The 26,047-nt window shown below is 38.6% G+C and overlaps 1 protein-coding gene across 8 annotated transcripts; it reads right to left on the bottom strand.

Annotated features, from left to right (window-relative positions):
- Positions 1-1,902: 1,902 nt before the first annotated feature.
- On the bottom strand, positions 1,903-26,036 carry ZFP14 (ZFP14 zinc finger protein). 8 transcript variants are annotated; one of them, XM_081807520.1, is made up of 7 exons: positions 25,932-25,963; positions 23,822-24,030; positions 21,196-21,282; positions 18,905-18,983; positions 17,536-17,662; positions 16,329-16,427; positions 1,903-7,235 (listed from the first exon to the last, which is right to left on the bottom strand). In XM_081807520.1, exons 4-7 carry the CDS (start codon positions 18,932-18,934, stop codon positions 5,869-5,871), a joined length of 1,623 nt encoding a protein of 540 aa, XP_081663646.1. In that variant the 5' UTR covers positions 18,935-18,983; positions 21,196-21,282; positions 23,822-24,030; positions 25,932-25,963; the 3' UTR covers positions 1,903-5,868. The 8 variants fall into 8 exon arrangements, with proteins under 8 accessions (XP_081663646.1, XP_081663645.1, XP_081663648.1 ...); XM_081807519.1 differs by lacking the exon at positions 23,822-24,030 and having other exon boundaries at positions 25,932-26,036; XM_081807522.1 differs by lacking the exon at positions 23,822-24,030 and having other exon boundaries at positions 16,329-16,424; positions 25,932-26,036.
- Positions 26,037-26,047: the final 11 nt, after the last annotated feature.

Below are 26,047 nucleotides of genomic sequence, written 5' to 3'. Positions count from 1 at the left end.
GTGGCTCAGTCAGTTAAGCATCTGACTCTTGGTTTCAGCTCATGATCTCCAGGTCATGAGATTGACCCCACACTGGGCTCCACAATCAGTGTGGAGTCTGCTTGAAGTCCTGTCTTTCCCTTTGCCCCTCCCCGCCAAATAAATAAAAAGAAAAAAAGACACAAAGATGTCAGACTTTTAAAAAGGAGAATGGAAATATAATAGAATCAATTAAGCATATATTACCTACGTACAAGAAAAATTAATGACATGTTTCCTTCTATCCTTTGGTGTAACAGGATATTTTTACTCATCTCCTTTTCCAAGGAGAACTAAGAACTAAGACATCATTTTTCTTGTATATTGGTAAAAAGGAATATAGTCAAAACAGAATTCCCTTTGACTTGTAGCTCTGCTCTTACCAAGCCCACATTACAGAGATTCTTGGTGTCAGCCCAAGGTGATGATATCAAATACCCTCTCAACAAAAGCATTTGAGCATGAATACACAGCATTTTACTTACAAGCAAGAGCATATTTTTAGACTTGTAGATGATCTCTGGGACCCTGGAATGTCCTGCCTGATAGGAGTATCTTTGCTTGCTTGGGAGCTTTGGCCACCAGACAGTCTAGGCTGTGAGTTATGATGGGGGCTTTAGGACACACCGTATCAGTTGTGAACTCTGGAGGAACTGGAGACTAAAGGTAAGAGTTTGAACCTTCAGAAGGAGCTGGAGACTAAAGATCAGCCTCATGGGAAGAATGTAATTGAACCCCAGGAACAACTCTGGCAACCAAAGGCTCAGGCAAGCTTTCCTGTGGGAATTATCCCATGTCATAACCAGGAAGAGGTAATGCCATCCCTGACTCCACAGGGAAAGGATGACTGGAAGCTCCACATTTGGATCCCTCCCATGGTTTTCCCTATGTATCTCTTCCTTTAGCTGATTCTAATTTGTATCTTTTCACTGTAATAAAACTAACCATAGGTGCAGTATTTTCCTGAGTTCTGCGAGTTGTTCTACTGAATTACTGAACGTAAGAGTGGTCATAGGAACCCTTGAAATTGTCAAGAGATTTGTATAATTCATCACATCAGCAAATTAAAGGAGAAAAACATGTTCACACCAACGGGTGACAAGATGGCTTCTGACAAAATCTAGCAGGCATCAAGTAAAATAGGGACTGACTGAAAATAGTTATGAATAACAAAGACTACTCTAAATCAAAAGGCATTACACAAAATGTTTAAACAGTTACATGATTTCCATTAAATTGGAAAAAAATGAGAGAAATGTATCCCCACTAATACTCAACATTATTCTGAAAATACCAGCTACTGCTACGAGAAATATAAATAAAATAAATATAAATATTGAGAGAACTCTTTTCTACTTGCAAATGCCATGAACATATGGCACAAAAATATAAGACTAGAAATAGAAAGAGTAAGATAATCTGGTAAGGTTGAGAATGAAACTATATCTAAATTTAAAATGTGAGCAAAACAGTAAATGCCATAACACAAGTCACCTTGAGAGAAAATAACTCCAATATTTATAAATGTGTAGTACCTGGAATATTTTACATATCATGAAAAATCAATGAGATAACCCCAAAGAAATAGAGAAAATGCATGAATAAAAAAAGCACTGTTAAGAGAAACATGACTGACCAATAATCACATATGAAAAAGATGCTCAAGTCACTTGTAATCAGGGAAATACTGAAACCAGTAACAGAAGTAGGAAAATCTAGATGCTCGTTTCAGTGATTAGAGAAATGCAAAATTAGTGCAGTGATGGAGCAACCATCTGGCAACATGTAAAGTGGAGAGTCTGTACAACCTACAGAGAACAATTTCACTTCTAGAGATGCACCTTAGATTCTTCACTCTTCAAAGAAATCAGAAAATACACAAAATGATATTTAATATAGCATTTTTATTACAATGAAAAATCATTTATGTCCTAATCACTATTTAACAGAATATTTAAGCATGTTTAATATATACATATCAAGGACCAAGCTAGAATCTTTTACATTCTATAGAAAAGCACTAGCCCTCAAGATTCAAGCAGGAAGCTTTCAGAATATGACGTGAGTTACAAAGAAAAGTGCCCTTTCCTCATCCCCTGCCAACACAATCACTCACCGTAATGTCTGAAATGATGGTCTTAAAGACATTCATTGTGGTAATGGAAGCATCTAACAAAGTGGTTCACATTCTAAAGATGGTACGAAGATACTGGGAATGAGAATTCCACAATGAAGTAAGTTTGAGATACACTGTGTTAAATAAAAATCTCTTTACTGTATCTTTTGACAAGCTGATGATGTGTACTTGGATTTCCCCACAAGCAAATGCTTTGCTGCACTTACACATTTTCCTAAGAAATCTTTTCCCAAATATCATCAAGGACTAGAATATCCCAAAACAAGTTTGTGGAGAACGCTGGGTTAAGGTCTTACACTCTGTTAAACACAGCTCTCCTGGAGATATCTGAAACTTGGGAAAGGCAAACACATGGATCTATTAGTGAAGACTGATTTTGTAATTAATTCTAAATAGAATTAAGATGAATAGAATCTTCATAAATGAAGCTGGTCTAGATTTTGCTTTTTAGGAGCCATCTTCATTCAGGTTTGTATCAGGATTATTTTAGCTGTGCAGAATTAATTGGTAGAATTTTGTGAAGGATTATCTATTTCTTAAAGCTTTTACCTGCACAACTATCAGACTTTTTCTTTCTTAAGCAGGGAGTTCATATATATATACACATTTGCTTGTTGGTCTATTTGAGTCAATTTTCATAACCTTCCTACAGAAAAAAAAGGTACCTATATTTTAGGTATTAGAATACATATAGCACATATATATAGTATTGTGTTGTAATTAAAACAAAATTTTCTGGATAATCTGTAGCTATGTCATCTTTATCACGGTCAATATTCTAAAGGCATTATCTTTCATTTTCTTTTTGACTGGATCTTCCAAAATCTTATCATTAGTACTGGATTAAATATACTGTCTAGTCCTTAATTTCTATTTTTAGTTATGCTTTGCTTCTCTTTTGTAGGTTTTATTCTGTTCTGTTTCTGGTTTCTTGACGTAAGTATTCACTCCCTTAACACATTTATTTAGGTGACAGGCCCTGTGTTGACTGCTATGGATAAGGTGAAGATGATGAAGACTGGGTCCACAAATAAAACTTCCTTATAATGCATTAAAGGGGATGAATTTCTCACTGAACAGAACTTTGGTGACATCTAACATGTTTAGATGCACACATCTCATTAACAATCATTTCTAAGTAGTCTGTAAATTTCAGTTTTGATTTTAAACATTTTATTACTGAAACTTTCAAACACATAAAAAAGTAGAAATATTAGAACAACGAACCCCCCAAAGCAAACCACTCCATGTCAGTAATTACCAACATTTTGCCAACCTATGTCCCAGCTCTCTTTGCCAATTCTTTTTCCTTTGCTGGAGTATTCTAATGCAAATTTTATATCTTACCATTTCTTAAATATATAAGTATGCATCTCTAACACACAGAACCTTTTATCTTTTAATAACGACGTTGACATTATCATCCCTAACAAAATATTTCTAAATATCATCTAATACTCAGTGCATGTCCACTGTCTCCAAAATGTCTTTTTACGTTTTGTTCAAACTAGGTCCAAGCAATGCCCACGTACTGAATTTAGTTGATGGGTCTCTTAAGTCTCTTTTAATCTGTTAATTGTTGCCCTTCCCCTTTTCTTTTTCATGCCACTCATTAGTTGAAGAAATCAGGGTCATTTGTTTTTTAGAATTTTACACATTCTGGATCTGCTTGGCTACTTCCTTGTGGTGCCATTTACTTTGTTCATCTATTCCCCAAATTGTTTTTAAAGAGTTTGATTCAAAGGTTTGCTTCCTTCAGTTCACTGTTTTGGCAATAAGGCTTTGTAGGCAGTGGTTTGTATTTTGTATTGCATTTTATCAGGATGTAGATATTGTCTGATAGTCCCACTTTTATAGAGATTAAAATTGATCAAAGGGCTCAGAGGTGGTCAGCTTGATAAATCCACTGTAAAGTTCTCACTATAAAATATTTCACCCAATAGTTTTAATATCGACTGAAGATCATTTTCTGGACCCATTATTCCATTAGGGAACTAGAAAATGGTGATTTTTCTAATCCTATCATTCTTTCTGTATTTACTGATTTCTTAAAAACAAAACAAAACAAAAACCTTTTAATCTGAGCAGCTTTTGGTGGCCCTGAAACTTGGTTCACATGGAAAAAGCAAAATAAATGCTTGTTTTTCCCCTTACCAATTTTCAGGATGAGTTGGTGCCCAAGCATCTTCCATTGCTGACCAAACTGTGCAGCTGTAACCAAGTAAACTATCAAACTACTAGTGGGGTCATGTCAGAAGACCCAACTCCCACTGGTTGAAGATGGGGCAATTTGAACATCAAACCATACACTGCCTGTAATGGAATGATGATCTTTCTTTTATATGAGTTTTACATACATGTATACGCACACACATGCGCACACATTATTAAATTTCCAACTGGTTTCCTTTCTGCCATCTTTTTGATGTTTCTAATTAAGCTTTAACAGTGGCCAGACAACAGGGATTGCAAAACATTTACTCTTTGGAATTTATTATGGGAAAATAATTTCGTATTTTTCTGATTCTTCAACAGTTGTACTCTTAACCTCACATTCATGACATTCGTAAGGTTTCTTTTCAGCATGAAATGATTGATGCAGCTCAAATGATGAAGAACTTCGCACATTTAATATAACCTCTTAGATTTTATCTGGAATAAATTATCTTAAGTTTAGTAAGTGCTGAGCAGTGACATGAGGCATTTCTACATTTACTACTTCTAGAGTAAATTCCTTTCATATGAATTCACTAACACTAATGATAACAACTGTAGATAATATTTACAGAAAACATGCTATGTGGCTGCTATTTTTCCAAACATTAACTACTTAATCCTTAAGACAATCCTATTACACAGTGTGGCAGGCTGACTCTGAAATGGTCCCTACAGCCTGGTATTCATACTCTTGTGTAATCCTCTACCCTTGAGTGTGGGGTGACCCAGTAACTTGCTTCTAACCAGTAGAATACAGCAAAAGTGACTAAAAGGTGTTACTTTGGTGATTAGACCACACAAGATTATAGCTTCTATGATGCTAGTAGATTCTACTGCACTCTTGGCTTGCACACTTAATAATCAGTCATGTTGAAGAAGCCCATTTGGCAAGGAACTAAGGTCAGCCGTCAGCCAGCTAGAAACTGTGGACCTCAGTGCGAGAGCCAACAACCATGTGAGGTTGGATATGGATCCCTTCCCCTGTTGAGCCTTCAGATGAGACCGAACCCTGGCCGAAACCTTTAGTTTAGCTCTGTGAGAGACCCTGAAGCAGAAGACCCAACAAAGTTATGCCCAGACACCTGACCCATAGAAATTGTGAGATAATGTATATTATTTTAAGCTACTAAGTTTGTGGTAATTACATAGCAATAAATAACTAATATACATAGGTACTATTATCACCATTTTACAAGTGAGCAGAATGAGGCACAGAAGTTTAAGTACCTTGTCCAATAACACACTGGTAATAAAGGAGTGAAATGCGGATAATGATAGGTAAGGCTAAAGATTTCCCTACATTCATTATATTATTCCCTCATATAAATTTGCTGAAGATAAACAATGTTTGAATGGTGATAGATGGCTTTTAAAGCAACATATTTTTTTCAATAATATAAAATTTCTTATGCTTAGTTGAAGCATGAAGCAAATTTCTCAAAAATGAATTTTCAGATATTCTTGTAACATAATGTACAATTGAAGGCTTTCTCATATTAAACCCCATTATGAATTTTCTGATGTTGAGTAAGGTGTGAATGTTGTCTAAAGGCCTTCTTACATTCCTTACATTTGTAGGGTTTCTCTCCAGTATGAATTCTCTGGTGCTGAGTAAGGAATGAATAAAGTCTGAAAGCCTTACCACATTCCTTACATTCATAAGGTTTCTCACCAGTATGAATACTCTGATGCTGAGTAAGTTGTGACAGCAGTCTAAAAGGTTTTCTGCATTCCTTACATTCATAAGGTTTCTCACCAGTATGAATACTCTGATGTTGGGTAAGTTGTGAGAGCAATCTAAAAGCCTTCCCACATTCTTCACATTCATAAGGTCTCTCACCAATATGAATGCTCTGATGTGAAATAAGTTGTGAGTAACTACTAAAGGTCTTCCAGCATTCCATACATTCATAGGGTTTCTCACGAGTATGGATTCTCTGATGGCGAACAAGTTGCTGCCTTAGTCTAAAAGTCTTCCCGCATTCCTTACATTCATAGGGTTTCTCACCAGTATGAATACTCTGATGGACAGTAAGTTGTTGGCATATTCTAAAAGCCTTTCCACATTCCTTACATTCATAAGGTTTCTCACCAAAATGAATTTTCTGATGTACTCTAAGGTCTGGACCACATACAAAGGCTTTCCCACATTCCTTACATTCATAGAGCTTCTCAGCAGTATGAAGTCTCTGATGTCGAGTAAGGTGTGTACACTGCCTAAAGGTCTTCCCACATGCCTTACATTCATAGGGTTTCTCACCAGTGTGAATTCTCTGATGTCGAGCAAGTTGCTGATGCACTCTGAAGGCCTTTCCACACTCCTTACATTCATAGGGCTTTTCACCAGTATGAAGTCTCTGATGTTGAGTAAGTTCTTGGAGCACTGTAAAGGCCTTCCCACATTCCTTACATTCATAGGGCTTCTCACCGGTATGAAGTTTGTGATGTCGAATAAGGTGCGCACGCTGTCTAAATGCCTGCCCACATTCCTTACATTTATAAGGTTTCTCACCAGTATGAATTCTCAGGTGTTGACTAAGTGTTGAGCGACGAATAAAGGTCTTCCTACATTCCTTACATTCATACAACTTTTCTCCATTATGAACTCTCTGATATTCAGCAAGAAAATTATGCTTTTTGTAAGTGGTCATTTTTTCAGAAGTAATTTTCACTTGCCCAAAATATCCCTCTTGTGGTTCCTTTTGTCCCTCAATCTTGCCTTTGCATTCCCAATCATTTCTAAAAATGGAGTCCTGAAGACTACAGCTTTTAATTCTTTCCATTATCTCCCACTGGAATGAATATATTTCATAAATGTCCTTTTGTGGAGATAAAGTATTGGTCCTATATCTGGACTGCAAATCTGAAAGAAAACAGAAGGCAAACACACACTATTTTCCTGTGACAGAAGAAAGAAAACTTCTATAGAGAAATAAAAGGCACCTAAAATAATGCTTACTACAAGTGAATGGATTAGGTATCTCTAAAACAGGCATTTCTGCTACAATACCACATATGTGTACCTAGAAAAACCCTTATCTTCTGCAAAATTACACACCAAAAAATTAAGAGTTTATGAAGAAAACGGCTAGAGAAGACCACTCAAACCCATGCAACTTTATTGGCAGAGCGCTAACAAATATAATAATTGATATTTCAAGAGATAACTCAAAAGGCAGTTCAACACGGCTGAAGGCCACTTCATGGATACTGAAATGCACACACAGAAAAGTGGAAAAGCTAGATTTCAGGTGCTGAGACATTGCAATGAACAAGAAGCCCTGAGGGGCGCCTGACTGGCTTAGTCAGTTGAGCCTCTGCCTTCGGCTCAGGTCGTGAACCTGGGGCTCCTGGGATCGAGTCCCATGTTGGGCTCCCTGCCCGGTAAGGATGAGGAGTCTGCTTCTCCCTCTCCCTCTGCAGCTGCCCCTGCTTGTGCTCTCTCTCTCAAATAAATGAATAAAATCTTAAAAAAAAAAAAAAAAAAAAAGCCCTGAGCCAGCAAGGCTACCATTAAGGTGGGAATAGGGTAAAATGTAACCTGTCTCCAGCTAGAAGCCATGCAAGGTTGATGGCATCTATCTCTGGGGAGAAAGTCCTGGATGTAGACACTTATTGCTGATTTTTTTCATATAGAGGTGAAAGGGCCACCAACAATAAAATATCCCATTGAACACTTTGCCTTTCTTGCTGAATGTTGTAAGTTTACTTCTATTCTGGCTTCATTCAAGTAGGAAAATGACCTGTGAACCAACTAACTCTCACATTATACTGCTATCATTCCCTATTCCATATCACTATTAAGCTAATTTGTATTGAGGGTTATTAATTGTATTATGGAACACACTGTATTCTCATACATTAAAAAAAGAGAAAAAAGGCAAAGGAGGGGCGCCTGGGTGGCTCAGTTGGTTAAGCGACTGCCTTCAGCTCAGGTCATGATCCCAGGGTCCTGGGATCAAGCCCCGCATCGGGCTCCCTGCTCAGCGGGGAGTCTGCTTCTCCCTCTCCCACTCCCCCTGCTTGTGTTCCCTCTCTCGCTGTGTCTCTCTCTGTCAAATAAATAAATAAAATCTTTAAAAAAAAAAAAGGCAAAGGAAACACAGAGAATGGAGTCCAGGACTGGAGATAAGGCTGGTGATTAGGGAAAGAAGTTACATCAGTGATAAGAATCACCTGAAGATTTCTTAAAACTATACAGAAGCATTTTTAACGGACTGCAACATAAACTACAGGATTAAGTCCTGGGCATTGTTTTTGTTTTGTACTTATTTAAATTCTCCAGTAAATTATTCTGATGCTGATCAATATTTGAGTCTCTCTACTTAAATGTTTTTAATGCTTTCTCTTTATATTTAGAATCAAATATAAATACCAGAACATGGATAATAAGCTGCTTATCTGCTTATCAACGCCTCTCATTTACTCTCTCTGTTCATGCCACAAAGGCCTCTTTTCAGCTCACAAAAGGCACTACCACTGTTCCCATTAAATAGGACCTTTCACAGGTTGTTCCTTTGAGAAATCCTCTGCCTGCATGCTTGGCTTCCCTTCATCATCAGGTCTCAGTCAAAAATCACTTCTTCCAAAAAGCCATTCCTGCTGATCCTGTTTAAAACTATGCACTCTATCTTCCATCCCAGCAACAGGTTGCTCTTCTTTGTCCCAATTTTGGAATATTTATAAATTTTCTCATTTGTTATTCTGTTAGTTTCTTACCCCTAAGCTTCCCTAGTGGCAGAAACAATCTGTAAAGTCCATTTACCATTAAATAACAAACCCCAAATACACAATGGATGTTACTCATTTATTCCCATAATTACATAATCACTAATGAATATGTACATCTGTTTCTAAACTTTTAAAATGTACTACAATAGGGGCGCCTGGCTGGCTCAGTCAGTGGAGCATGTGACTCTTGATCTTAGAGTTGTGAGTTTGAGCCCCATGTTGGGAGTAGTGTTTACCTAAAAAAAAAACGTACTACAATGTTTTACTTTTCTCCACTAGAGTTTATACTATTACTTATCAGTGCTACATTTACTCAAATTTTTGTTCCTTCATACCTCCTCCAGGTGTTCCTTCCCATTCTATATAGCTAAAGCAAGGTTTGTACTTCCCAGAAAACTACCTCAAGTATCTTTCAATAATCCTAACATTGAAAGGCTTATGAAATCCTGAGCAAAAAGGCATGGGCAGATATTGAGTATAGGAGAATGACTGTCAAATATGGAATGGTACTTGGGATCACCTGAGTGCAAAAGAGTAAAAACAAAGGCTATGTTGGGATATAGGCTCGAAACTAATGATCCAAAGATAATGGGGGACTTGCATGAGAAAATCTAAAAGTTGAATGAAATAAGCAAAAATATGGGGACAAGTGGGTAGGAGAGATAAGAAAGGTTTTTTTCTATGACTACAGTACAAATGTATAAAACTGCTGAAATGACTCAAAAGTCTCATCACTATGAAACATGAAGAGACTTTGAAACTATTCTAAACTCTTGATTATGGTGGTTACATAACTGTATCATTTTTCAAAATTCATAAAACTAGGTACTAAAAAGAGTGAATTTTAATGTACATAAATTATAGTTTATTAATTAACTAGACTTATAAAGTATTTTAAAAATGTAAACACAAAAAAAGATGTCAATTCCCACTAATTTGCAAAAATAATGCACTCTTAGGGAATATGTGGAAAATCTCCACCGTCTGCTCAATTTTGCTGTCAACCTAAAACTGCTCTAAAAATGAAGTCTATTAAGAGAGGGGTCCTGGGGCGCCTGGGTGGCTCAGTTGTTAAGCGTCTGCCTTCGGCTCAGGTCATGATCCCAGGGTCCTGGGATCGAGCCCCATATCGGGCTCCCTGCCCTGTGGGAAGCCTGCTTCTCCCTCTCCTACTCCCCCTGCTTGTGTTCCCTCTCTCGCTGTGTCTCTCTCTGTCAAATAAATAAATAAAATCTTAAAAAAAAAAAAAAGAGGGGTCCTGGGTGGCTCATTCGGGTAAGCATCTGACTCTAGATTTCAGCTCAGGTCATGAGCTCAGGGTTGTGAGATCGAGCCCTGTGTCAGACTCCACACTGGGAGTGCTTGCTTAAGATTCTTGCTTAAGATTCTCTCTCTCCTTCTCCTTCACCCCTCCAATCTCTCTCAAAAAAAGCAAAACAAATTATATATGTATATATAAAATCTTTTCAAAAAGCATACATTTACATGTATATATAAAAAATATGTATATATGTGTATATATATATCTCCAAATAGAAATCTCATAACTGAAAAATACAATAACTAAAATTAAGAATTTAACAGATATCTTTAACAGTAGATTAGACTTTCTTTAACAGTAGATTAGACTTAGCAGAAAAGAAGATCAGTGAACTAGGAAATGGGTTTATAGAAGCAGCACAGGAATAAAAAATAAGAAAAAAAGAAAAAACAGAAAAGAACATAAGATATATGCAACAATTTAAAAAGGTTTAACATATGTGTAACCTGAGTCCCAGAAAGAGAGAAGAGCAAAAATGGGAAACAATACTTGAAAATATAACCAAAAATTTTTCAAAACTGACAAGATATGAAGCCTAATTTAATTCTTTAAAACAGCAAACAGAATACATACATCACGATATAAAACTAGATACACCACAGTAAATCTGTGAAAACCAAACAAGAAAGAATATTCTAAAGGCAGTCATAAGGGAAAAAAATACTTCCAAAACAATACCTCAGAAGGAATTACAATATGACCAACAAATTGCTGCTAAATGGAAATGATAGAAGCCAAAAGACAAGATATTTGCTAAGAGAAAATAACTGCCAATCCCGAATTCTACCCAACAAAAACAAAGACAAAATTCTGTACCCTTGAAAAATATTTTCAGGGACGCCTGGGTGGCTCAGTTGTTAAGCGTCTTCCTTCAGCTCAGGTCATGATCCTAGGGTCCTAGGATCGAGCCCCGCATCGGGCTCCCTGCTCGGCGGGAGGCCTGCTTCTCCCTCTCCCACTCCCCCTGCCTGTGTTGCCCTTCTCACTATCTCTCTGTCAAATAAATAGATAAAATCTTTAAAAATATATATATTTTTTCAAACAAAACCTAAGAGAATTCATTGCCAAGAGGCACAATAAAAGAAATATTCAAGGACGTTCTTCAGGTACAGAGAAAATGATTCCAGATAGAAGCATGGCAGTGCAGAAAAAAATGAGGAGCACTGTAAGAGGTAAACATGTAGGTAAATCTAAATAAATACTGAGGCGCCTGGGTGGCTCAGTCTGTTAAGTGTCTACCTTTGGCTCGGGTCATGATCCTGGGGTCCTGGGATTGAGCCCTGCATCAGGCTCCCGGCTCAGCAAGGAGCCTGCTTTTCCCTCTCCCTCTGCTGCTCCCCTTGCTTGTGCTCTCTCTCTCTCAAATAAATAAATAAAACTAAATAAATAAAATGTTACTAATATCTTCACAATATTGGGAAAGATATAAAGGAATTAATTTAAGGTACAATGTAGTAAGTAAAGAATCCATGTTTTAATCTCTAGGGCAACTCTGAGAAGAAAACTAAAAGTATACGTAACTAACACACTCAAGAGGCAAAGCTAAAATTGAAATATTTCATTAATCCAGAAAAGGCAGGAGAGGAAGAAAAGGAAGAAAGAATAAGTTGAACAAATGGAAAAAATTAGGAAGATAGTAGATTTGCACCTGAATACATAAGAAAATGACTTAAATGTAGATGGATAAAATAACATCAATTAAAGGACAAAGATGCTTCTTATCCATGTTGGGGGAAGGACGCTGTGTGAGGAGTCCAATCCGGGTAAAGAGGGCATCCACCGATCGGGGCAGCCTCAGGCAGGTTGTTGAAATCCAAGTAAGGTGAGGAAAGTATCCAGACAGAGGAGCAGACCAACATGTACTGGGCACATCTACCATGAATCTAACTCTACCTCCCATCACTACTATTCCAATCAAAACCACTATAATCTTCAACCGGGACAAAAGAAATAACCTCCTAACTGGTCTTCCTTCCCATCTTGCCCCTATTCAATCGTTCTCCATAGAGTGATAATTATAAGACAAATCAGCTTATGTAATTCCCCTGCTCAAAAGTTTCCAATGGCTTTTTTCACATTTAAAAGTCACATGCCTTACCTCTGAATAATCATCATTCTGGCCTTTTTGCTGTTCCTCAAACATACAAAACTTATCTCCTGATCCAAGGCCTTTGCATGTGCTGTTCTATCAGGACTGCTCTGGCTTTAGATATTCCTATAACTTGAGCTCTTTTTTCATGTCTCCACTCAAATATCACCTCCTTAAAAAGCCCTAACCACCCTAACACAAATGTGTCTACACCTGCCAATTTCTATTCCCTTGCTCTTCTCACTTAATAATACTTGTCACCACCTAATATTATTTATTCATTTACTTGTTTACTTCATGTCCTTACTCCTATTAAAATGTAAACATGACTGCTGGAACCTACCACTCTTGTTCACAATTGTTCCACCGGTGGCTAGCACAGTTCATGGTTCCGACCAGGTACTCAATGAACGAATATATTTGTAGACAACAAAAGACATATAAACTAATCAAAACAGAAGCCAGAAAGAAACTGGATCCTATATAGATAGATATTGCTATGGACTGAATTGTGTCCCGTCCCAAATTATACATTGAAGCCCTGACCACCCACCCTGACTATATTTGGAAATAGTGTTTTTAGAAGACAATTAAGGTTAAATGAAGTCATAAAGCTCCTAATCCAATAGGAATGGTGGCCTTATAAGAGGTCTCTCTCCATCTCTCCTCCTCCTCCTCTCTCTCTGCCATGTGAGGACAATGTGAGAAGGGAAGATCTGCCAGAAAGGAAGAGAGCCCTCATCAGAGCCCCCAAATGCTAATCTCAGACTTCCAACCTCCAGAATGATGGGAAACAAATTTCTGTTGTTTAAGTCACCCAATCTATGGTATTTTGTTATGGCAGCTCAAGCTAACACAGATTTATATATAAATGAATTATAGTCATTGACAATAAAAAAGAGTACCCCCTCTCTTTGTTCAAATTTTTTACCCATCATCCCTAATGGGACATTTTTGCTTCCTTTTTATTTTGAAAAAACTGTAGATTCCTATGAGGCTGCAGAGAAATATACAGGGAAGTCTGATGCAACCTTCACCCAGCCTCTCTCAATGTTAACATCTTACATAACCATAGTATAATATTCAAACCAAGAAATTCTCCTAGTTTTCCTCTAAAAGCTTTATATTTAGCTTTCATTTATTTTAAAGTTTATTTTCTTATTATTTTTAGTAATCTCTACACCCCACAACCCCAAGATCAAGAGTTGCATGCTCCTCTGACTGAACCAGTCAGGCATCCCTAGCTTTCATGTTTTTTATATAAAATTTATATTGAATTTTAAAAATTTTTATTTTTCAAGTTTAGCTTTTATATTTGGCTTTTTATATTATGTTTAGTTTTTATATTTAGGTCTAAAATACATCTTAATTTGGGGAGGAGGTAGGGGGTCAGGATTTTTTTCCCAGTTATCCAGCACCATTTGTTGAAAAAACTTTCCCTTTCCCATTGGAATGTTTTGGTGCCTTTGTCAAAAAATAAATGATCTTTTAAGTGTGAGTTCTACCTCTAAGGTCTTTGTTCTGTTCTGTTTATCCTTATCCAATACTCAATGTCTTGATTACTGTAGTTTTATTTATGATTTATCAATTTGAGAGAGACAGAGAGATGTCAGCGGGGGACGGAGGGAGAGAATCTCAAGCAGACTCCCCACTGAGTCTGGAGCCTGATGCAGGGCTCGCCCTCACAACCTGAGCTGAAGCCAAGAGTTGGACACTCAACATACTGAGCCACACAGGCGCCCATTGATCACTGTAGTTTTTTTTTTTTTTTTAAGCTTTTATTTATTTATTTGACAGAGAGAGAGAGCCACAAGCAGGGGAGCTGCAGGCAGAGGGAGAGGGAGAAGCAGACTCCCCACAGAGCAGGGGGAGCCTGATGGGGGCTCGATCCCAGGACCCCGATGTGGGGCTCGATCCCAGGACCCCGGGATCATGACCCGAGCCAAAGGCTTAACCAACTGAGCCACCCAGGCGCCCCTGATTACTGTAATTTTATAATGAATCTTGAAGTATCTTGAAGTCATGTAGTCTAAATCCTATAATATATTCTTCCTTTTCCAAGATTATCTTAGAAATGCTAAGACCATTGTTTTTCCGTATCAATTTTGGAATCAGCTTGTTAAAACTATAAAATTGACATTTTAACAATACTGAGTCTTCCCATCCCCAAACAGTCTCTTTACACTTATTTAGGTCTTTAATTTCTCTTAGCAATGTTCTATGATTTTTTGTGTGGAGGTCTTGCATGTTTTGTTAAATTTATTCCTTAGTATTTTTGGTTTTTGACACTAATGTAAATTAACTTAATTTGCTTTTAATCTTAATTGACTTAATTTTCTTTACTTTAAATTCCTTATTTTTTTCACTTCTAGTATATGAAAACACAACTGATTTTTATATATTAACTTTGTATCCTGTGATCTTACTGTGATCTTCATTTATTACTTTGAGTAGTTGCTGTTTTGATTCATTAGGATTTTCCATCTACATGATCATGCCATCTCCAAACAAGAGTTTAACTTCTTTTTGATTTTATGTCTCTTATTTTCCTTGCCGTATTGCAATGCTAGGACCTTCAATACAATGTTAAACAGATATGGGAAAAGTGGGCACTTTTGCCTTGTCCCCAATCTTAGAGGGGAAATTCTTCAATCAAGTATGATGAAGTTTATGATGTAGTGTTTTTCTTTAAGCAGTATTTTTTGAGGAAGTTCTCTTCAATTTCTGGTTTCCTGAAAATTTTTATCATGAATGGATGCTGAATTTTGTCATATGCGATTTCTATGTCTATGAACACAATCACATGGTTTCTCTCATTCCTGTTAATACGGTGAATGACATGGATTAATTTTTTTCACACTAATTAATTTTTGAATGTTAAGCCAAGCTTGCATTCCTGGGATAAACCCTACTTGATCATCATTTTTATTGCTGGATTTAATTTACTAATATTTTCTCAAGGATTTTACATCTATGTTCATGAAGGATAATGAGCCTGTAATTTTTTTTCCCTGTAGTAATTCGTCAGGACACAGTATACGAGTTACACTATTTTCGGAAAATGATTTGGGAGCTGTTCTTTCCTTTTCTGAAGGAAATTGTGTAACACTGCTGCTAGTTCTTCCTTAAATATTTAATAGAATTCACCAATGAAGCCATCTGAACCTGGTGTTTTCTTTGTGGAAAGATTTCTGATAATGAATTCAATTATTTTGATAGATATAAGATTACTCATTTTTTTTTTATCTTGTATCAGTTCTGGTAATTATGTTTTTCAAGGAGTTATTCCATTTCATTTAAGATGTCCAATTTATTGGCATAAGATTACTTATAGTATTCTCTCACTATTCTTTTAATGCCTACAGGGTGTTAAGTGATAACCCAGTTACTCTTTCATTCCTAGTATTAGCAATTGTTGTCTTTTTTCTCGATGAGTCAAGCTAGTATTTACCAACTTTGTTGATCTTTTCAAGGAATCAACTTTTGGCTTTATTAATTTTCTCTACTTTTTCTATCTTGTTGATTTCAGTTCTTATGTTTATTTGTCATCTTTTTTTCTTCTACTGAGAACAGCTCCTCTCTTTGAAGTAGGAGAAAAATATGAGAAATGAGAAAAACAGAGTTGTAATCAAGATCAATATGAAGTTCCTTTGGTGTCCAGGTTTAAAAGATTTTAATTTGCTTCCCAGGTCTCAGGCCTTTCCTCCGCAGGCCATGGGCTTCTGAAGAGAGATTTCCAACAACATCTCAAGGCTAACAGGCTTGGCTAATTATCTGCAGTAATTAATTCCCCATCCTACTCAGCCCTCACTCACCAGAGTAGTGTCTTCTGGTCCCTTCCCTCACGACCATCCAGGGCTCTTTCCCTTCATCCAATAAGGTAATCACATCTGGTTTAGAAATGGAAGGTTCTGCTTAAAAGATAATGTGACATGAAATTATAAGCCCAAAAGTCAGGTTCAAATCTGGTTAAGTTCGTGATTAACTACAGATCAAAATGGTACTTTATAAAGCCTAAGAACAAAGAAATCAAGGGAGTTGAAGAGCACTCATATTAGGGTAACTTTAGGAGCACAAGGAACAGATGGTTAAGAACAGGCCTTAATATAATTTAAACTTGTACTAGCTCTGTTGAGAGGCAGTCTTGTGTAGTGGTTAAGAACACAGAGTCTGGATCCAGACTGCCTGAGTTTAAATCCTGCCTTTGTTGCTGTGTTACCTCAGCCAATTATTAACCTTCTATGCCTAACTTTTCTCATCTGAAATGAGAATAATCATAGTATATTTCCGATAGAGTTGTGAGAATTAATTAATAACGCATAATGCTCAGGATAGTATCCAAGTACAAATATATAAAGTTATATATACACAAACACACATACACACACACACCTATGTGTGTGTATTGGCTATTTTTATTGTTATCAATTTGCTGACAGGAGAGTGTACTTCTTCTGATCCTTTCTAGGATTATTTATTCAATATTAAATGCAAAGTTCTTAGTTTTTAAATTTCAACCACAGAGCAGGTAGAACTGAATATGTCTGTTATAGGAAACAGAATGTGTTTAACTTGAGTTTTAAACGAACTTTGTGGATCCATTTCATACTTTGTAAGTTCTATAGGCTCCCCTGATTTTTAGAGAGACTGAAAACCCCTGTGTTTAGGTACTCTCCTTGCAGGTGGATTAGAAAGGAGTGTTAAGAATTTGTATTAATTCTGGGCTCAAATATAATGTAAAATCTGATTTCTTGGACAATGCTTCTGTTGTAAGCAACCCAGAATTCAAGCCCAGCCCTTGGATACCAATGAAACAAGTAAATTACAGAGCCTGAAGAAAAATCTGAAGGGCATAGCCGGATGAAAGTGATGAAGTATTAAATGGAGGAGCCTATTTCCAACCTAACAAAGCTAAAACCATTCCTTTGGAACAGAGAGAAAAAAATTTATCTAGTTTCTCAAAACATTTTCCTAAAATTGACAGTAGAGAAAGTCAACAGAATTTGGGATAAATAGCCTTACCTAGTGAGATGAAATTGCTATAATTCTCCCACATCACATCCCTATATAAGTCTCTCTGAGCTGAGTCCAGGAATTCCCATTCTTCCTGTGAGAAGTCTATGGCCACGTCCCTGAATGTCACTGAACCCTGAAAAAATAAGACTCATGTATTACCTGTGAAAATAAATGAAATATTTTTTAAATGAAAAGGGAGGAGATCGAGGACTGCAATGCAGAGAAGGGTTCATATAACAAGCAAATGGGGTAGGGCTTATGTGTCAGGGACGGTAAGAAAATCAGTATCACTGAAGGAGAGTTCTACATGTCTTGAACAGTCCTGTGGCTGCAGGTAAGATTAACTTTTTACCCCAAAATATCTGGAAATGAATAAAATAAGCAAAAAAAAAGTCCCAATTAAATGAAACCCTAAACACAAGACTTCTACAAGCTCTGTGTCCCCACAACAAATTCATGGGAAACGTCTTCCCCCTTCTTTTCCCTTTAATGATCGTGAAAAAATACGGATAAAAACTTCTCCCAAATGTACTACAATATCTCTTCTAAGAAAATGGACTCAAGCTCATCATAAAGTCAGATTTTCTTACAAACATTTTCCCTATAAGGACCACTTCTTTAGTCAACTTTAAAGAAATTGCTACATGGTAGTCCACGTTTTGAATATATCAGATTCAGTCTTTTTCTTTTCGATTTAGATATTTTAATTCAGTTCAATTTCAAAAATCTTCCTCAGCTCTCACAGCCTACATTATCTATTACTTATGCGTCTGGATGACCTTCTTAGTCTTTATCATCCGTCATCCCTCACTGAACACCCTTCCTCATTCCTGAGTTAGAGGATACTGAACCATGATGACGTCACTCTGGACCAGTGGTTTTCAATAAGGAGTGATTTCACTCCCCAGAAGACATCTGGCCATGTCTGGAGACAATTTTGGTTGTCACCACTAAGGGGGAGTGGGTGTGTTACAGGCATCTAATTGGTAAAGGCCAGGGATACCGTTAGATATCCAGCAATGCAAGGCATCTAATTGGTAAAGGCCAGGGATACCGTTAGATATCCAGCAATGCAGAGGACAAGCCCCCACAATGAAAGATTCTCTGGCTCAAAATATTAATAGTCCCAAGGTTGAGAAACCTTGCTCTAAACCCGTACATCCCATAAAATTACACAATGGACTTTGCTCCTGGTGTTCTTCTCTCAGGGTTTGCTGGAGATGATTCTTGATCTCTCTTTGCAGTTCTGTTCTGATTACCTCCTAATCACCCCGCTGGTGAGGGAGAGATCCCCTGCCCTAAATATTATGAGGTGGCTCAATGCCTGACACTGGACAGATGAGATTGACAGCATTTATTAGACATGTATACTCACAGCCCAGGGGAGGAGAACACCACACGTCATGCAGGGCCACACAGGGGTTGCACTCAGGAATGGAGTGAACAAGCAGGGTCTGTGGGAGGCAGGCTTTGTAGTAAAAAGAGGGTAAGGTGTCCCTGATTCCCGCAGGAGGACGTGACTGGTTTGTTTGAGTAATTCTGTGGGCCGGCAGGGAGGTCCTCACCCTTTAGAGTAAGGACCAGGAGGGGTTTAGGTCATCTGCCTGATAGGAAAGCTAGCCAGGTGGGAGTCTTTTCTGCTGGATGGAGAACTTATTTGGCAAAAGCAGGGAAACTCATGATTGGGCCTTTGGAGCCCTGTTAAGATATCAAGTCAGCATATGAAATTTTAGGCCTTACAATATAAGGCCCCAATTACATCCCTAACGAATCCACCCCATCCCCAAAGCCTTACATACATACCATAAGATCTCAACACATACAGAGACTGAGACCAGCCAACACTAAATCTCATCTTATGTACTTGGAAAACTCACATCTGTGAAGAAGTCTGGAGTTTTCCCTCTAGGCAGTCAAACAGGACCAAATTCTCTCTTTCATCAAACCACCAATCTTCAAGGAAAGTTTTCAAAACAAGGATCTCCCACTTAATACCAATAACCCATTCCTGAATATCAGACATTCTAACACTACATTATTAAACAGGTACCTATTTTCCCATCATTTTAAAGCAAAGAACTCCATTGCATTATACATCAATTCCAAGCTTCCAAAGAGCCTCACAGCTCCCTCCAGTATAGAATTACATGGGTTAGTTATTGCACACTTATCTTTAGCTTTAGTATTTTCATTGTCTCTTTTACTGAATTCACTTTTCTCACTTGCTTTGTGTCTTTCCCCACAATTTCTTCAATACTTCCCCAACTTTTTGGAAACTCATTTTATACTACACAAGAACTACATGTTAAGTGCACTATGAAAATGCACTTCAACAAGAACCTAACACTCAGTTATGACTCACACTCAGTATGATGCTCTGATACCTCCATTCTCACCAGCAGCACCAGATACACACATCGCTTTAATGATATTTGCATGCATCTCAAAACATGTGCAGATGGTTCTGAGAGTCTAGCAATTATATGTGAAATATAACAAGACTCTCTTGCACATTATTTTTTGTTAAAAAAGGTTGTATTGAACTATACAATTTTACTTATTTAAAGTTCTAAAAATAGGCAAAATTCAATTATAATGTTAGAAGTCAGGATAGTGGGGGCGCCTGGGTGGCTTAGTCGGTTAAGCAGCTGCTTTCGGCTCAGGTCATGATCCTGGTGTCCTGTGGGATCGAGCCCTGCATTGGGCTTCCCTGCTCAGCAAGGAGTCTGCTTCTCCCTCCTTTCCTTCCCCCCACTCATGAGCTCTCTCTCTCTAATAAATAAAATAAAATCTTAAAAAAAAAAAAGAAGTCAGGATAGTGGTTATATCTGGGCTGGGTGGGCAAGCAGTGACTGAAAGGGGGGCATCTGAGGTACTAGCCATATTCTCTTTCTTGACCTGAGTGCTGATAGCACAGATATGCTCAATTTATGAAAATTCATTCAGCTACACACTTAGGACTTGTGCACTTTTCTCTATTTACATGTCAATAAAAAGCTCAAAAACTTTGAAAAGATGTCAAATTGTGTACTGGGGACACAAATTTTTCCTACATAAAAACCAGACTAAAAATCACTGTATTCAGAGAAATATACTTTCTCTGAAGTTTTTTTTTTTTTTTAAAGATTTTATTTATTTATTTGAGAGAGAGAGAATGAGAGACAGAGAGCACGAGAGGGAAGAGGGCAGAGGGAGAAGCAGACCCCCTGCCGAGCAGGGAGCCCGATGTGGGACTCGATCCCGGGACTCCAGGATCATGACCCGAGCCGAAGGCAGTCGCTCAACCAACTGAGCCACCCAGGCGCCCCTACTTTCTCTGAAGTTTAAATCTTAAAATCAAAAGCTGTTCTATTGGAAAATGTTAACAAAGGGACATTCTACAGAGAACGCCTACATTTTTCTCAAGGCATTTCACTTTTGCTCCCTCATGGCTCTTGACAGAAGATTTTGGAGCTAGGAGATGGTCCACATTAGTGCAGAAGAGGGAAGGGCACATAGAAAGGACACTGGGTTATCTGTCCCCAACCTTCACAAGACTGAAAGTAACTAAAGCAAGTTCTTGGGCAGAGTTCTGTTAAATAAGAAGTTTCAGGATAAGGAATGAGTATGTACACATGACCTAGAGATCAACAATATTTCAAAAAGGAGAAAAGAACATCAACTTACATGGGCCATGGTTTCGAAATGCAAGAACTGGTCAGTCCTTTGCAAGATTTCTCTTTTGGAGAACTGCAGAGCCCTGATAAGCCAGATCTGGAAGAAAAAAAAAGAGGCCATGAAATCAAATGTAACTCGGAGATCCCAAAATGACTTATGTTAATGAGATTTTTTTTTTTAAAGATTTTATTTATTTATTTGAGAGAGAGAGAGCACATGAGAGGGGGGAGGGTCGGGAGGGTCAGAGGGAGAAGCAGACTCCCTGCCGAGCAGGGAGCCCAATGTGGGACTCGATCCAGGGACTCCAGGATCATGACCTGAGCTGAAGGCAGTCGTTTAAGCAACTGAGCCACCCAGGCGCCCTGTTAATGAGATTTTTTCTTTTCCCTTCCTACTTCCTAACTATTCTCCACCACTATAGCCACCCTGATCTCATACTCACAACAACTAGAGGAGACTATAAGAAGTCTGAAGAAATCCAAGCCCTGAGAAGATCCAGCTGAACAATGATGGGTTTGGTATAGAAGCCTGAATATTTCGGAGGAGGATTCCCCATCTGTCAATGTAGATCTGGTCCTGACGTTGGACTCCTCCTCCCTCCAGTACTTTTCAGGGCTGAGAAAGGGCCATACCACTCATATACAGCCTCTTGAGCCCCCAGGATCCTGCCTGAACTTCCTAAATACGAAGCCTGAAAACCATACAGACTGAGCCTCGCAGCTACTGCCACTGGCCTTTCCCCCGCCCAAACAACTCACTACCCTGTTTCCCAATCAGGACCTCTCACACCGTGACATCCTTTGCACCACCCCCCTCTCATACTATGACCACTGCACTTAGTCAACAACATTCATGGAGAACTGTTACGTGATGGGTGCTTTACGTACATCACCCCATGACCCTCAGCACTGCTCTGCTATGTATTTCTTCTCATCCCTCAGTGGATCAGGAAACCAACGCTCAGGGGTGAAATCATTTGCCCAAATTTACAATGATTAAGTGGCAAAGCTTTGTTCTGAGTTCACATTTCTCTAACTAAAAAATCATCTTTCAACTTTGGTTTTTGCCTCTGAAGACTAGATTTCTACTTCACTGAGAGGAACCTGAGTAAGGGCAATTCACTAAAAAAAGAAAGAAAGAACCTTTCAAAAGATACTAAGCATCACTACTAATTAACGAGATGTGTGTAAAACACACACACAAAAATTATATTCTTACAGTGACAGGGCTGGGAGGTCTAAAAGACTGATGATGTCCCAGATTAGCAAGGTCACGAGGAAATGGGCACTGTGTTGGACCAAATTTAGAACTATGTGAAGAAGCATTTAAACATTATAACCCTGTAAACCCTATGAACCAGTTCCCAGAACTCCACTTCTAAGACTAAAGAAACTATTTGCACATGTATATAAAGATATTGGCAGAGGTATGCTGACAGGTATGGTTTACAATGAATAAAAGCTGAAAAGAATCTAACTGGGGAAATGATTAAATAGTAGTGCATCTGTATCACTGAAAACCAGGCACATACTAAAACGTGATGATGTTGCCCTAATTTTGATGAAATGGGTGAAGCCAGTGTGTTTAAAAAAAAAAATCCCATGGGGCACCTGGGTGGCTTAGTTGGTTAAGCGTCGGACCCTTGATCTTAGCTCAGGTCCCGATCTCAGGGTCGTGAGTTTGAACCCCTAGTTGGGCTCCACACTAGGTGTGGAGCCTACTTAAAAAAAAAATTAAATCAATCAATCAATCAATCCCAACATGTGTGGCATTAAATTCTTGTGACAGAAAAAAAATCACATATATGCCTAGAAGGACCTGTTAAAATGTTTACAGGAAAAGCCAGCAACACTCACCACCATATTAAACACAGTGTGAACCTAACATACACAACTATGCCAAATAAGGCAAAAATTTCCCCACTTCAAGGTTTTCTTTAAGTCTTCTGTTGAACTGAGAAAAAAGCCCAGGATACTCTAAGAACAGCTGTTCTTTTTTCCTGAGTGACTTTTCTTTTTTTTTTTTAAGATTTTATTTATTTATTTGACAGAGAGAGACACAGTGAGAGAGGGAACACAAGCAGGGAGAGTGGGAGAGGGAGAAGCAGGCTCCCCGTTGAGCAGGGAGCCTGATGCGGGGCTCGATCCCAGGACCCTGGGATCATGACCTGAGCCGAAGGCAGATGCTTAACTGACTGAGCCACCCAGGTGCCCCAAGTGACTTTCAGAATACAAATCTCAGTTCTGCTAGTTATTAACTGTGATCTTGGACATGTTACTTAACTTTTCAGCCTTAGTCACCTCCCATAAAAAAAGGTGGTAATTATAGATTCTATCTCAAAAGGTTGTTATGAGGATTAAATAAGACATCACATATAATAAAGCACTTCAATAGCAAATAAACATTAAATAAAAGTCAGTTATATCGGGCGCCTGGGTGGCTCAGTCCTTAAGCGTCTGCCTTCGGCTCAGGTCATGATCCCAGCATCCTGGGATGGAGTCCCGCATCGGGCTCCCTGCTTAGCGGGGAGCCTGCTTCTCCCTCTGCCTCTCTCTCTCTGTCTCTTACGAATAAATAAATAAAATCTTAAAAAAAAAAGTCAGTTATATCACTGAAGATGAAGAATATTACATACTTTTTCCCAGAATTATTAAAGAAAATTCTCTTCTGCTCTTTCCTTCTTCCATAAAAATTTGAGCTTCTCAGCCTTGCTCTCTTATAATGCTAGCTAATAAATTTCAAACTTCACATTGATAAGCAATTCCTCCTGATTAACAACAATTTACAAAAGGGGGTTTGTGGATGGATGAAGCCAATGTGGGGAAATCCTCACAATTTTTGGATCTGTGTGATGAGAAAAAAGATGGAATTACAACATAATAGTAACAATTAAATCTACTGAGCACTTATTATGTGTCAAGCATTATCTTAGGGCTTTATATATATTAATTCATCTATTCATAGCAATCCTATACAGCAGTTTCTATCATTATCCTCTCACAGATGAAGGAACTATGGCACAGCGATGAAATAAATTACCCCAATTTCACCCACCTCTAATGGGGTAGTTTTAGGACCAGAACACTGGTAATTTAGCTCCGTAACTAAACTGCCTCTCATAAGAACACATAAATAATATGGCCTGACCACTCATGCTGTCAAAAACTTGAACCCATTTCTCAAATTTCTACTAACATCTTCCATTCCCTTCCCTTGTTAACACAGACCTCTCCATTAAAAACCCTGTCACATTTCAACTCCTTAAAAGCCTCAAAAGCAGAAAACCCTGTCACCAAACTATCTCCTACCTTTGCCTGCTTCTGAATTCAGGGCAGTGGTGAAGATCAAAGACACCTAGCATATGATTCTAACTAAACTGTAATCCTCTCAACAAATCAAAGCCTAAAATAAAGCTCTGCAGTTGGCCTCCCCCATTCAGGAGGTTTATTTGCAAACCATTTAAATGATTAGAAAGAAACAGCTCACAGAAGGAATTAAATGATTGCCAAATGTTCATGTGAATACCCACTGGAGAGGAGGCAGGAGGTAACCTCATCACCCCTATCATTCACTGGGAAAAAAGAGCAAAGCACCAGGTCTACGGATAGGATATTTCCCGAGTTAAAGCCTAACCAGCTAAAGACTACCTGCAACAAGCCTGTATAGTCCAACAAAATCACATTTATTGACTCAAGAGAAGGAGGAAATTCTACAGGAAGGGTTGGAATGCAATGGAAGAGAAGAAAAGCTCTTTTGTAAAGGGTTGAGTTCCAACTGAAGGATTTTGAAGGATGTATGGGAAGCAGGGAACAATTCCGGAATGGTTGCGGTTTCTGAGATGAGGGATTAATTGGAGAGTAAGGGTTATCTTGAAGGGAGGGTAGTTTAGCAATTGAGTATCTCCAGTAATAAAATAAAAAATGGCAAAGCGAGTCTGGAGCATCACTGGTAAAACAGCTGTAATTGTTCAGAGAGGGAGTTGTTACAGCATTTCACAATTGCATGAAATAATACTTTCTATTAATTTTGCAGCTGGCTTTCCCTGTCTCTTCTCTCCCAGCGTGATTAAAGCAAGGGCTGCTTTTTTCTCTTTTCAGTCCGCACTGATTTTCACCATTCTTTTCCAGGAGATGCAAAAATAAAAGTTACATTTCGCGGAACAAAGAAGATATAGACATACAAATGCTTATCTCCTACTTTCTTTCTCCTTCCTAAAGATCAGCAGGATTGGGGAAAAGAGACGGGAATCTTGAGGCACTGAGCCTTCCTTGGCACTCAGCCCCGCCTGGATAACTCAGAACACACCCCCGCTATCACACTTGCTCCCACCATCCACCACGCACATAACACGATGGAACTAAGAGGGAGTCCGAGGTAAAGCTCAGCCTTCCCGGTATCAGAGAAAGGCCGAGTACAAAGGCCAAGTCTGGAATCTGTCTCCGAAGTCCTAGTAGTTTCCTTACGAGGGAGCTCTGATTAAGCTGTGGTTCTGAGACCTGCAGTTCTCAGGACTGCGTCTTTTTGTTGGGGGCCTTCACTCTGGGGTTCATACATCTAACTCGGAGCCATTCTGGGCCGAGGGATATGTGCAGCCCTTAAGCGGAAAGGGAAGGGACGCCTCAGGGCACCCGATGCCCAGTCAGCGTCACAAATTCCACAGTCAGTGCAACCCGGTTCACACAGAGGCCCGCGCCGCCCCCACGCCGCCCCCGCGCCCATTTCCTCAACGCACGCGACCAACTCACCTCTCCGAGCCGACACCAGCAAGAAAGCCGGAAGGAAACTAGGAGCAGAGGCCTGTGGGAAATGTAGTCTTCGGTAGGGAGGGCCCGGCCCCTCCCCCAAATTCCTGCGCGGAGTG

The sequence above is a fragment of the Leptonychotes weddellii genome, chromosome 16 (assembly GCF_054177405.1).
Source record: "Leptonychotes weddellii isolate Sample4059 chromosome 16, ASM5417740v2, whole genome shotgun sequence".
NCBI lineage: Eukaryota > Metazoa > Chordata > Mammalia > Carnivora > Phocidae > Leptonychotes > Leptonychotes weddellii.
The sequence above is the reverse complement of the archived record's forward strand: the minus strand, read 5'-3'. Positions and strand labels throughout refer to the sequence as shown.

Excerpts from the sequence above, each read along its gene's own strand:
- ZFP14 (XM_081807519.1), bottom strand. The coding sequence starts at position 18,934 with ATGACGTGTGGTGTTCTCCTCCCCTGGGCT. Across the intron at positions 16,428-17,535 it reads TAGCAATTTCATCTCACTAG|CAGAACCTTCCATTTCTAAA; the intron begins GTAAGGCTATTT and ends TTATCTTTTAAG. Across the intron at positions 7,236-16,328 it reads GACCAGAAGACACTACTCTG|ATTTGCAGTCCAGATATAGG; the intron begins GTGAGTGAGGGC and ends GTTTTCTTTCAG.